Genomic DNA, 13,709 nt, shown 5'->3' with positions numbered 1-13,709 from the left:
TCAGTATGCAGATACAAGGAAACATTAATTAACTTAAGCAGGGTGGACACTCATCAGCTTAGTTCTGTTTCAAAAGTCCAGGCTGCTGAAATTAAACTCTGATGCCATTCATGCCAGCATCCAATCACCGGAGAGACCAGAAGTTCGGCGATGCCTCCAAGTTGCCCACAAGTGTGGCCACTATACCTCCAGGACTCTAAAGCCGTGGTAGAGGGGGAAGAACAACTTTAGAGAGGATGCCCAGCTGGTAAGAATCAACTGTTTCTGAGGTTTTAGTCACTTGACAAATCTCATTGGCTAAAATCAAGAAACGCTCCGCCTCTTTGCAAATGTGTGTGAAGGGGGGAAGTGTCTAAACTTCTATGTCTGATAGCATTTGACCCTATTGCTTTTAGGCTCCTGGCTTTATATCTATATATACACAGGTATATGTGTATATGTTATATAATTGTTCTCCACTTGTTGACTGTCAAAGAGAGTTGGAGGAAATGAATTGTGAAACTTCACGGTGTGCCACCCTACAGTACTGTCCCGACCCATACATCCAGCGGTGAGTTGAAACGTGACGTAACTTCTATCAAAACTTAATTGGAGTGCCTTGTGTATTATGAGTGTTTCTGCTGTGGACAAAGGGCAACCCCTCCTTGTTTATGAGCACAGTGATATTATTTTGGACTTTCTGTGAACTGAAAGTGGTCTGTGGGCATCTTTTCTGATTTTAGTTCATGTCTGGATCTACGAAGTGACAAGGGTGGAAGACAATTTTCCCATGGTTTCTTGAAAAATTGTCACACCCCTTTAAGATGTTTAAACTCTGTTCTTTGCCTTGCTCAGCACTCACCCACCCAAGAAGAAGAAATGTCATTGGACAGGGACATAATATTCTGTGGTCTATCTTCGAGTCAAAATAAACACAGAATACTTTTGATTTATACATTAAAAATAGATGAAGTAGCCATTGTTATGCTGCCAGATTGTGGCTTGTCATTCTGACTCTAAGAAATATTTTCTTCTTGATTTGTTTCATAACAAACATCATCTTTTGACAAATCTGACTTTTAAAATTTATGATGATACTGAATTTTATTTATGTTTGTAGGAAGAAACATTTGCCTAGTACTAAGAGGGAATATTAGCGAGCATGCACGATGTGTGTGTATGTGTTTCAAATTAGAGTTTGCTATTTTTAAACTGGTAAATGAAATCTGAACAGTGTTTTTCCAGTCATAAAGTTATGGGAGATATTTAAGTCGTATGTAGCAGTGTGATGTTGTTAATTTAACAGCATGAGATTTGATGTTGGAATTTCATACTTTATTTTATAAGACTAATGAGAGAGGTCCTCTGAGTGTTGAAAATGGTGAGGTTCCAAAGGGGTTAACTTGTCATTCACCACCGGTGCTTATTGGAACCTTGTACTAGGAGTGGAGTGGGCTCTCTGGGAAGGGCTCAGTTACTGTCAAATTGCCTAGGCAATTATGGAAGATGTGTGATCTTTTTCATTAATATGACTTGTCACCATGTAGGACACTAATGTGGACTATGTAGACTTTGCTCCTCTTCCTGTGAGGTTTCTGGTGGGCTGTCTGAGAAAGCAGGAGCAGAAAAGTAAAGCAGAAAGGTAAATGGCGGAGAAAGAAAAGAGAGGAAGAAAAAGGAAAAAGAGAGAGAGAGACAGAGAGGAAGCAAGTTTGTGGTTTTCCAGGTTGAAATAGGAAATGTAAGTGGTGATTGGATTCCTGCCTTACTGTCTGCCATAAACGACAATGTTAACAAAAATGGACGGCTCTGGAGCTGATGTTCTTGGATATTTTGAAAATTAGATTTAGTTGGAGTTTGGGATTGGGTCAATAAAGAGCAAAATACCCAACATTTTCTGGTTCTCAAAATTTGTTTCCAGACACAAAAGTTTCTATCCTACTGAAATTCTCTTGAAATGTATTCTAAGAGCATAGCTCTGGTGAAACATTTGCTGTATAATGCTTCCCTTGTGGATATCTTTTTTAAATAGGTACTTGGATCTACCTCAGCTCTAGAAGAAACTTTCTTCTATTGACTAGAAACCCACACGTCAATCCTGTATACCTCTGCCTTAGAGGCATTTCTAGTGATTGACAAGAGAAGCCTTTAAATATAAATAAATGAGAAAATTGCGTCTCAAACTGTCCCTGCAACCTGTTAATTCATGGAGCAAAAATCATCTGTTTTGGACATGTTGTAAAATTCAAAATACCCATAATACTTTAAAATAGTTTTGCATTTTGCCAAATGCCCTGAGCTTTAATCATGGTGAGTGTTGTTTCTGGGGAAAGGACAAAAGCACATTGGGAGCTGTGAGATAGTGGCGTGGGGTAGCGGGGGGGGGGGGGGGGGGGGGGGGGGGGGGCGGGGGGGGCGGGGTCAGGAAACATTTATTCACCTGATAAATGGTGTTAGGCAAGATGGTGTCCTCTCTATTTGTAATTAAAACTTAAGTGGCAAATCAAGAGCAGAAAAAAGTTCGTTGCTGATAATCTATCTACTCTGTGCAAGTCACTGGAAATACCAAAATGGGTAAGATATGGCTGTGATGTTCATTTATTTAACTCAGCGATACTTATATATTTAATAACAGATACATTTCCCTCAAATATTTTAAATGTTTTGCCACAAACTTTAAGAGCTGAATTATTATTATTTTCCTATCTATCCTGCTTAGTGAGTAAATGAATAAGTGGATTATCGCTATAAGAAACCTGCGATACTGTATATTGCCAAAGTAAGAATAAACAATATTCACTTTAACGCCTAGTGAGTGAATGGGTTTGAGTTGCTTTTTCTTAGCAGAGAACCCTTGTAGTTCTCAGTTTACAAAATCTATTTTAAGAAAGACCAAATTTAATCATTCCATAATCATCGTCATCTACATAGTTAAATCTGTCTTTTTCCTGACCTTGTCTTTTGAAAGAAGTCATGAAAGGGAATTTTCAAAAGAGGAAAGAACAAGATATCTTGTTATTTTTAACTCCAAGCTACTTTAATGCATGATTTCCTTCTATCACAGAATAGGATAAATGAGGGATGCTATTACCATTTATTACTGAATGTTAATGCCATTCCCAAAAAGCCAATTTCAAAGTACTATGATAATCATTCTCTCAGTTAAAATTGCGATTTCACTGTTTTTTTTTCTTTGCACCTAAAAATATTGACACTATACGTTTATTTCTGCCCCAGTATTGAACCTAATTTACTTTAGTCTTTGCAAAAACTTCTGATAACCACAGAGGCATGAAAACTATACAGCTTAGATTTCCCCTGTGATGACATTGACCATTACAAAGAAGAGGAAAAGGTGGGAAAAATCACAAGCCTTGTCATTTTATTGCTAACTTGGTTTTCACAAAATATCAAAGCATAGATGAAATTATGCTAGATAAATAAATAAGAGCCAGTGGGTAAGTTACCATTTTCTTAAAAATGAAAACTGAACAATAAGTTCTGTTTACATTTTAATAGGTTAAAAACTCAAGATGAATCTAAAATTTAGCATTTTAGAAGCTAAATCTCTGTTAGTGTGTTGTTGGGTAAAATAATCGAGGCCGTCTTTCATCCTGTGTTTTTTTTTTTTTAGAATTGCCATCTAGTTTTTAAAATAGATTTTTTAATGGAGTAATTCTAAAAGAAAGATTAATTTTTTCAAAATATAATTTTTTGAAAATAAAGCAGTTAAAGTGATAATAAAAATGAACCAAGATTCAATCTTGAACATAATATGATAGCCGAGGGCTAAAAATAAGAGAAAATGAAACATTAAAATTTGAACCACTTGCAAGGTGATTTTGTGTTCTTTTTGCCAGTCCCCTCTATTCAAAAAAGCTCAAACTGCTAGCATGGTGTATGGATGAGTAAGAAGTATTTCCTGTGTAAATTACATATTGATTGAAAGTGTTATGCTGTGCTAGCTGAAAGGTCAACTTTATTCACTCTGTTTTCTAAATATATCCCAAAAGGAAGTGTGGTGACAGAGAACTTATAGTGGAAGATCATTTCATTTATCAGATGAAATCACAGAAAGGCAGGTGTACTTCTGTGTTGGGTGCCCTCCACTTGCCTCTCCACATGTGTCCTCCATTCTTCTTCTTGTTCTGTTCTTCTGGAAGCTTACTTCTAAAGACTACACTGACAGTTCCTTTATCCTCTGGTTTCCTCTTGGGTTAAAAGAGCATAGGAATGAAGTTAGGATATATGTTTCCCAGGCCACTTCCCTGTTGGATTTTTTTACTAAAGGCTGCAGGTCCTGTCAGATGCCCTTGCCACAGGTCCAAATGTCTTGAGTTCAAGTAACTGGTCCCTACTCTCCCTTTCTTTCAAGCTTAGAGGTGGTAGCCAGTCTCAGCCATGATTAACTCCAAAAAGCCCTATCCTATTCCTTGTACCTTGATACATAGTCTCTTCATTAAGTTCTCTACAATCACTCTTTTTTCAAGTGCTCTTACTCCTATCAGGATCATGGCAAGTATGAAGATGAAATATATGCCCACAGTGATCTTTATGCACATACAAAGACTTCCAAAATTGATATAACATATAATAATACAATTTCGTATGTGAGATAAAGGATGTATCTATCCATTACAAACCAGTTTTTAGTAAGGTTGCTCTATTCATTTTAGCCATCTCCATAATCACTGTTTGTCTGTAACAAGCCAGCATGCAACGGTCTGCGTGTATTGTCTCTATCAGTGCTTGAATTGAAGCAAGGCAGAAGGCAGGAAGAATTGGTTCCTAAAGAAATATGAAGGTGCCAATCGTCAAGCAGGGACTAATGTATCCATCAGTTGTAACCAACAAGAAACTGCTTCAAAGCCTTACAATATTCACCAGAATAAGTTCTCAAAGAACTTTATGATCATTTGTGGTTAGCCCGAAGTATGACGGGTTACAATTCTGTATGCTACTCCTTTGCTGTAAGTGCATTTATTTGGGAGAGAGGCAGGGAAGTGTGTTAGTTGAGTGCACATAGAACTTGTTAAAAGATCTGAATCACAGTCTTAACTCCATCACTAACTGACTGTATGACATTCATGAAATCATTTAAGCTATTTAAGTAAAAGTTTCCTCATAAAGTAATCAGAGATTACAACATCTGATCTACTGTTCACGGCTGGGACTTGGAGGATTATATATGAACCCAACAGAACTCTGAAATGCATTCCCTTAGTGTAATGCTCAGTTGTGCTTCTGTGTGTGTAGCACATCAGCTAGACTGGGGATTCCTTTCCAGCAACAATTGTGTCCTCATGTGGGCATACCTGAAGTTCCATTTTGCTTTATATCATCTTTGAATTAAGGACAACAATTATGGGTCTTAGCATGATCTTGGCTTGTCTCTCTCAGTACTTAATATTTCAGAATTGAGAAATCTGAATCCCAGAGGGGGTAAAGTGATTTTCCCCAAATCACAGAACAAAATAGAAGCAGAACCAGACCTAGAATTTAAGTCTCATTATCCAGTTCAATGTTATTTCTACCACAGAGCATATTAATCATTTTATTAGAACTGTATAGAACTTTACATTTAACAAAGTATTCCCGGTACCTTACATATCTCATCCACCTGGGAGGTGGGCAGGTGTGAAAGGCAGAATAACGGCCCCCAAAGATGGCCAGGTGCTAATCTCCAGAACCAGTAAATATGATATATTACACAGCAAAGGGGAGTTAAGGTTTTAAGCTGACCTTAAATTAGGCCAATCTTGGATTGCCCATGTGGGTTCAATGTAATCATGAGAGTCCTTAAAAATGGAAATTGGAGGGAGAAAAAGAGTCAGAATTGTGATGTGAAAAACATCTTAACAGATTTTGAAGATGGAAGGGGATCATAAGCCAAGGAAGGCTGGCACTTCTAGACGCTGGAAAAGGCGAGGTAACAGATTTTCCTCTACAGCCTCCAGAAGGAATGCAGCCCTGCCAGTACCTTGACTTCAATCCAGCGGGAGCCATGTCAGGTTTCTGACCTACCCAACTGTAAGATCACGCATTTGTATCGGCTTAAACCACAAGTTCGCGGTAACTTGTTACAGCAGCAATAGGGAACTAATTCACCACGTAAAGGATTTTTATCCTCAAATTGTAGATGTAGAAACTCAAACTATTTTTTTTTTTGGTTTTGATTTGTTTAAAGAATTCCAGAAACTATTTTATTTTATTTACTTATTTTTATTTTTTGGTGCTGAGTGGAGGCAGTAGAAGATGAGAGTGAGATATAGTCCTAGACCTCAGGGAATCCAATGTAGAATTACATATATAGAGATAATACAACGGAGTTCATGGGAGAGTAGGAAGATACCTGCTTGCTGAGGACTACAAATGCAAAGCACCCACCCTGGAGGCAGCAAATTGGAAGGGGAATCTCTGTTAGTAGCCTCTGTTCAAGTTCCTCAACATGCTTTCCATGGAGGTATATTATATTCAACTCTTAGATGGTAACTGATGCCCAAAATTCTAACATCCAAGTTGGCTTTCAGGAAAACATAGTGATGTACATTTTCATTTCTGATGTTTTCCGGAATTCAGAGAAATGTTCTATCAACAGCCTGAGACTATGATTTGATAAGTCTAGGTGGAGCCTTTGGATGACATTGTAAACAAAACAAACCTTTCTGATTCATGTAGTTCTCAGTCCACTATTGAAAAAACAGCTCTAGACCTTCTGATGCTATAAGGTTCCCAGTTAATTTTAGGTTTACAATTACATTGGTACATCTCTCTGGGAAATTGAGGGTGAGGGGAAGGAATGCAAAACTAGCATTTTCTATCAAGCACTGCAGATGATTCATTTGTTTGCACAACCGATTTTGAGACCATATAGCGAGACAAACTTGTACCCAGTGTCCCAATAGGAAGCTTGAAAAAAGGTACCCAATGATATGAACAACAGACACATGCCTTCCTAAAGAGAGACTTCATGTTCTCACTTTACTTAAGAGCCAAATGGATTGTGAGATTAAAGTAGCAATTTTCAATCTGTTTTAAGTCAAGAGAGCCAAGTTTCTGATTAGCTGTTTTGCAGCTCAAATTTGTCCTGACAGAGTTCCTATCTCCTTTAAATAACTCGCCAAGGAACAGTCCTCAAGCAACAAGTGATGGATGGATAAAGCACTATAATTATGATCAAAGTCCAAAGACTTTAGTCTATGTAATTATGCACTTCCAAACTCCTGAAAATCACTTTGTTCCATTTAAAATAGATGAGAAATGGACATGAAGTGATGTGTACTTATTGGTTAGTCAAGGTTTTGGAAATGACAGTTATTAACGTGTTGGTTTTACCTTAAGCCATAATATTTGGGAGATAATTTAAATGGAGAGAATTAATTGTCACTCTGTTCTTATTGTTTGCCTCCTATTCTTTACTTACATCTGAGTCTTAATTATGAATTAGACTCTTTAAAGTTCAGAATGAATTTGTTAAGTAGAGAGAAACAATGTCAGGCTCAAAATCCCCTTGCCACTTTCAAATTTCCAGTACATTTTTCTTTTTTTCAAATGAGCAAGCTTAATTTGTCCAGTTGAACAGAAAACACCCTTTCTCACTTTCCATGAACTTGGTTAGCTCTCTCATAATTGAGGGGAAAACCAGCATCATGACCATGTTAAAACTGATAAAGCATTTTGACTCAAAAAGCAAAAAACTGGATGTTGGTGTGATAATTTCATCAACCACATGGTTACCCAGGGTAGATTTTTAACATAAGCCTTTTTACAAATGGTAGTGTAGCTTGAAATAAATAATCGGATACCTACAAATCCATGGTAGAGGCAACACTGTAATAGACTTTGCCCTCTAAAGTTAAATATGTTATACCTAAAAATTGTTGACTGCATTTGACCTTTTTGCTTCATCATATCCTAACATTTCATCAAGAGAGTCAACTTTTAGGGCTTCCTTAAAAATCCCAAGCTTTTATATATTTTTTCTGAAATTCATCATTAGCTTTTCTTCTTTCCTGTTTTTTCTGATTCTGACAAACTTCTATTTTATGCTTGCATTTAATAGTGTCCTTTACTTCTTAACTACATAAATAAAATAAATATAGTATATTTATTGAAGCTTTCATTGAGAAAGATATCTTCCATTTTCTCCATAATATTACAACCTCCTCCAAATAGAAAGTGCTAATAAAATGTGTTTCCATTTTATCTTTCTTTTTCCCACCTTTGTTATCTTGGGGGATGAATGAAAACTTTCTGTTGGACAGGATTTTCAAACTAAATTATGAGCAATCTAAAGGCTTCTAGTCCAAATGAAATTTTTCAGCATCTTAATCGATACTATCAAATGTGATAAATCTTTCCACCTGTGTCAGTGATTCCCGTAGAGGCTGATGTGGATCTGAGATTTCTTTGCTAAAACTTGGCATATTAATGGATGATACACTCAAGTTAATGCTGGTGAATTCAGTTCATCTACAGAATCTCGTGTAGAATCAAGTCTTCTCACTGAGCAAAGGCCTTCGGTGTTGTCCTCCCCATGAATGCACTAGCAACTTTCTTTCTGGCATTTGAGGTACCCCTCATCTTCCTACATACAATTTATATACAATTTTATCTTTAATTCTTGAATCCTTCGAAGAAGTAATGTGGAAAGTTTTTTTTTTCCTTTTTCCTTTTCTCCTCCCCTTCCTTTCTTCTTTTTTTCTTTCACAGAAGCTCTGTATTTCTTTGCTTCTTAGGAAGACAGAATATATATGAAAAAGCTAAAAATATCACAAAGCACATTTTTTTAAACCAGTCTAAGCTTTTCTCTGCAAAAGTGAAACTGGGGCATTTTGTAAGCAAAAAATAAGAAATTGTGACAGTAACATATCCAAAATAAAAACACATAAAACTTACAACATATATAATTTTTGGTTTTATAAGAAAAAAAATTAGTATCTAGTTTATCTAAGTTGCTAAGCACATTTTAAAGGAGTTTTGTAGGTTAACTAATATTTAATAAATTGATAACAATGCTGGTTGGGTGACAAGAAATAGAGGGAAATGATAATGCTTTAAATAGTTCAACATTGTCAACTATAAAACTATTCAATAATGTTCAGTAAATATTTAATCCTTATTTTGTATATATGATAAGGAATTGAAAAACTGGGACGTTTTTAGTACTGTTTTTACTGCAGCAACACTGGTTCTAGAACCGTCTGAATTAAGTGTGCAGGAAAGGAAGATCATTAACGCTCAGGAGGAAACATAAACATAAATGTTAGAACACTTTGGTTATTCTCAGAGGAAGTATACTCAGATAAAAGTACTTGTGAGTTCGTATTAATGATATAAAAAATTATTTACTAGACAAATAACATGTTCCCAACAATGACAGAAGCCAACAGGGAAAAATTTTTTAAAACAGTTGTTTTATATGGCATCTTCTAGGGCCAAAATTTTTTATACATAGAAGTTATAATAAAATAATTTCAATGTTTGGGGTGACTGGGTGGCTCAGTCAGTTGAGCATCCAACTCTTGACTTCAGTTCAGATCATGAGCTCACAATTAGTGGGATAGAGCCCCTTACTGGGCTCTGTGCTGACAGCGTGGAGCCTGCTTGCGATTCTCTCTCTCCCTCTCTCTCTCTGCCCTTCCCCTACTCACATGCGTATGCTCTCTCTCTCAAAATAAATAAACATTTAAAAATGATAATTTCAATGTTTTAATTATAACAATAAATAATAACTTCTAATTTGTCATGTATTTTTGCGTTTAACATAAGTAACTGCATAGGGATCACAATATCAATGCAACTTAATATATTTATTTCCATTAATGAGCCTTTAGTTTGTTATAATTTTTATTAAATTTTTATTAAATTTTATAATTTTTATTAAAAATTTACAATATTATATACCAGCTTTTTTTTTTTTTGACTCATTTCCTTGGGATCATCCCATGGAACATATATCTAAGGAAAGCAAACTAATGCATGTTCAGTCCATACAAAGTACCATATAATACCTGCATTATCTCCTATAATACATTTTTTGAGGCAAGTGACATCCCAATTTGCAGATGGAAGAAAAAAATACTCAGAGTGGTAACTAATGCAACCAGGTGACTTAACTAGTAAGTGGAAGGACCGCTTTGTATTTTCCTCCTCATCTGAGTCAGAATTGGAAACCAGGACCGTCTCATCTGAAGACTTGGCTGCTTTCCCCACAATATGTTTCCACCTAAGAAGTGAGAGGGTTCACAAATAAAAAGGAATATATTTTTTCAAGTTTCTGCAAAACATTACTATTGAAAAGGACATGCCAATGTATTTTGTCAGAGTCCCAGCTTTGGCTATTACTATATTTAATTTTTGCTAATTCAACGGATGTAAAATGATGTGGCTTTAATGAACACTTTTCTATTAACTGGGGCAACTAAAGAAACCACAGTTACTAATTTTTAAAGATGTCAACTTTTGACACTGTGTTTCTAGAAAAGGAGGATGAGGCATAAACAGCTAAGTATCTCATATTTATTGAGTTCTTACTATGCACCAGAAACTATTATAAGCATTTTACATATTTAATTTTACACATTTAATCTTCAAACCACCTTAAGGAGATTTACTAGGATTATCAATTGCCAACCAAGAGACAGTAGTATAATGTTTAAGACGCTGGATTTGGGGGCCAGTGTGCCTTGGTTCATATTCTCTCTCTGCCAATTGTTAAATCTCCTAACTTAATCTCTATGTCTATTTCCTCATGGATAGTAGTATCTGCCTGACTGGGTTGCTTTGAGAATTAAATGAATTAATAGTATAAATCGCTTAAGAGAGCATCTGGCACGTAGAAATCTCTAGATAGGTGGTAGCTCTTAATATTCAGATTACATAGATCAAGACATTGAGGCACAGAGTAACTTGTTCCAGGTAACATCTAGACACTCATGGAGATGAGTAGGATCCTGATTTATAGAAAATTATTGTTTATAGTTGGTGCCTTAGTTAACTCTCAGTAAATTTTATGTGGGGATGGTTTTTGTCATAAGTTTTGTCTTTTTGGTATGCTTAGAGACCATAAAACAAATCATTTACATTCTAGAAAAACAGTCTACAGAGGGGAAATGTTACCAAGTACATTTTGTACCATTAATACAATCTTGGAGAGCCAAATTTGAGCTCTACAAATGCATAATATGTGAATGAATGAATGAGTGAATTCGTGAATGAATCTTTTGCATATCACAAATAATTTCTGTCGTATTTCTCTCTGATATACCATAGAACTTTATATTTATCTTAAGGTATTTATATGTACTTAAATGACTAAGCTCTTCATTGTTTCTGATTATATACTGTGTCTTACATGGAGTCCTGTACATAGCAGGTATTCAATAATTATTTGTTTAACTCAGTTGAGATGTTTTGCTCCATATTTGTATACTTTGTTCCCTCCCCCTAACTCCTCAACCACCTTTTCCTCCCTTGATACATGGTCTTACACCAAATGAAGGACCAAATGGAAGATGTAGGCATATAGGAACCTGGCCTACTGGTATTTGTCTCCTTATAGCAGAGATAAATCTTGGCCAAAAAGTTGAAAATGAAAATGAGAAAAGCAAATGAATTGGGTTTGAGACTAGAGATGGTTGCTTGTCACATCCATAATTTATTCCTTGGCAAAATGGTTTTGGTCGTCATGGCAAACCATGTGAGACCCCGTGTAAGGCAGACACCACCAGAAACCAGAGGCAGCTTGGGTCTGAAACAGGCTTCTCTAGTCACAAGGGAGTGCCATGATTTTCATTACTCAAGAATTCTGTTCAGTCTCAACCAATGGGAACCTTGAAATGAAACTATCTGGCTGGGTAACTAATGCTACTCTTGGCAGCAGCAGTCTATGGATCCTTTTCATTGAACGGGGACAGACTATAAATAATAGCATTTGTCTAGCCCTTTATCACTTCCAAGAACTCCAGAAGTCCTAACAAATAGACACTAATCTTGAACTCCAGCTTGTAGGTAGAAAGGTTTTAAACACAAAGAAGAGGGTCACTATAAAAAGATAACAATCTAAATGCTGATGTGGTTCTTCAGTTTCAGATTTTAGGCTAAAAGTGACTATTCTGTTATACTGGAATTTTTAGTAATTAGTCATGCCCTAAAAACTAGGTCATCACTGGGGCATAATTTTTTTTCTAAAAATGGGAGTAGTATCTGTGCTAAGACAGTGACTGGTCCATATGTCTATGTTCTGTGATGAGTAGTTGACCAAAGTTATTAAATCTAATCTATCCCAACAACCTCTCTCTTAGAGGGCCCAACTCAACAGTTCTTCCTCTGGTGGCTTCTTTAGTCACACAATAAAATCCAGGAGGCTGATGGAGAGAAATGATTCATTGTGTTACCCTAAAGAGCCTTTGCAAAGCCACGCAAGGCTTTAGCCACCCTCATCCTACAAGGTACAACTACCTGGGCAGTGTGCATGTAGCTGTCCTAGGAAGCCAAATGAGGAATCTGTCCTTCCTCCATTCCCTTCTATGGATGTTTCCAAGAATAGAAAAGTTAACACTAAAAATCATGAATTCCCCAAACCCTGGACTACAGAATATGCATGAGTTTTAAAGAAAATGGGTATTTATTTCATTTGCAATGAAAATATTGCTTTTTTTTATTCTTTAAGTTTTTATTTAAATTCCAATTAACAGATAGTGTAATATTAGTTTCAAGTGTACAGTATAGTGATTCAACACTTATGTACAACACCAGTGCTCATCACATGTGTACTCTTTAATCTTCATCACCTCTTTAACTCCTCCTCCACCTCTCTTCTGGTAACCATCAGTTTCTTCTCCATAGTTAAGAGTCTGTTTGTTGGTTTGCCTCTCTCTCTCTCTCTCTCTCTCCCTCTCTCCCTCTCTCCCTCTCTCCCCCTCCATCTCTCCCCCTCCTTCCCCTTGCTCATTTGTTTTGTTTCTTAAATTCCACTTATGAGTGAAATCATGTGGTCTTTATCTTTCCCTGACTGGCTTATTTCCTTCAGCATAATACTCTAGCTCCATCCATATTGTTGTAAATGGCAACATTTCATTCTTTTTAATGGCTGAGTAATATTCCATTCATATATACCACAACTTCATGGCTAAAAACAACACAAGAAACAACAGGTATTGGCAAGGATGTAGAAGAAGGACAACCCTCTTGGCCTGTTGGTGGGAATGCAAACTGGTGCAGCCACTCTGGAAAACTATATGCAGGTCCCTCCAAAAGTTGAAAATAGAACTACCCTACAATCCAGCAATTGCACTACTAGGTATTTACCCAAAGAATACAAAAATACTAATTCAAAGGGATACATTAACCCTGGTGTTTGTAGCAGCATTATCTACAATAGCTAAATTATGGAAACAGCCCACAGTCCATCCACTGATGAATGGACATAAAATATTACTTCTTTTAAGGAAATCCATATTAAGAGACCCAATGAGATCACCTGTATGTCACAACTAAGATGCTTACAGATTCCTGCATGAAAAGACTAAATAACTAATTTTGAAGGTCTTTTATAATAGTATTTCGTCAATAGTAGTACAATGTACTACTCAGTGGGAATACATAATTCTATAATTTTTAATAAAATACATTTATAGTATAGTTTCAATTTTTTATGCATCCCTATGTTCATTGCATCATTCCAATAGCCAAGGCATGGAAACAACAGTTTCAAAACTTTAAGGGAA

The 13,709-nt window shown here is 36.2% G+C and overlaps 1 protein-coding gene across 1 annotated transcript in view; it reads left to right on the top strand.

Annotated features, from left to right (window-relative positions):
• The first annotated feature begins 488 nt into the window (after window positions 1-488).
• The window catches only part of TP63 (tumor protein p63), a 224,594-nt gene continuing 211,373 nt past the window's right edge, over window positions 489-13,709 (top strand). The window contains exon 1 of the mRNA XM_007083556.3: window positions 489-550. Coding sequence (XP_007083618.2) covers window positions 489-550 — 62 coding nt within the window. The remainder of the gene's footprint in view (window positions 551-13,709) is intronic.

Source organism: Panthera tigris, chromosome C2 (genome assembly GCF_018350195.1).
Source record: "Panthera tigris isolate Pti1 chromosome C2, P.tigris_Pti1_mat1.1, whole genome shotgun sequence".
Lineage (NCBI taxonomy): Eukaryota > Metazoa > Chordata > Mammalia > Carnivora > Felidae > Panthera > Panthera tigris.
The sequence above is the reverse complement of the archived record's forward strand: the minus strand, read 5'-3'. Positions and strand labels throughout refer to the sequence as shown.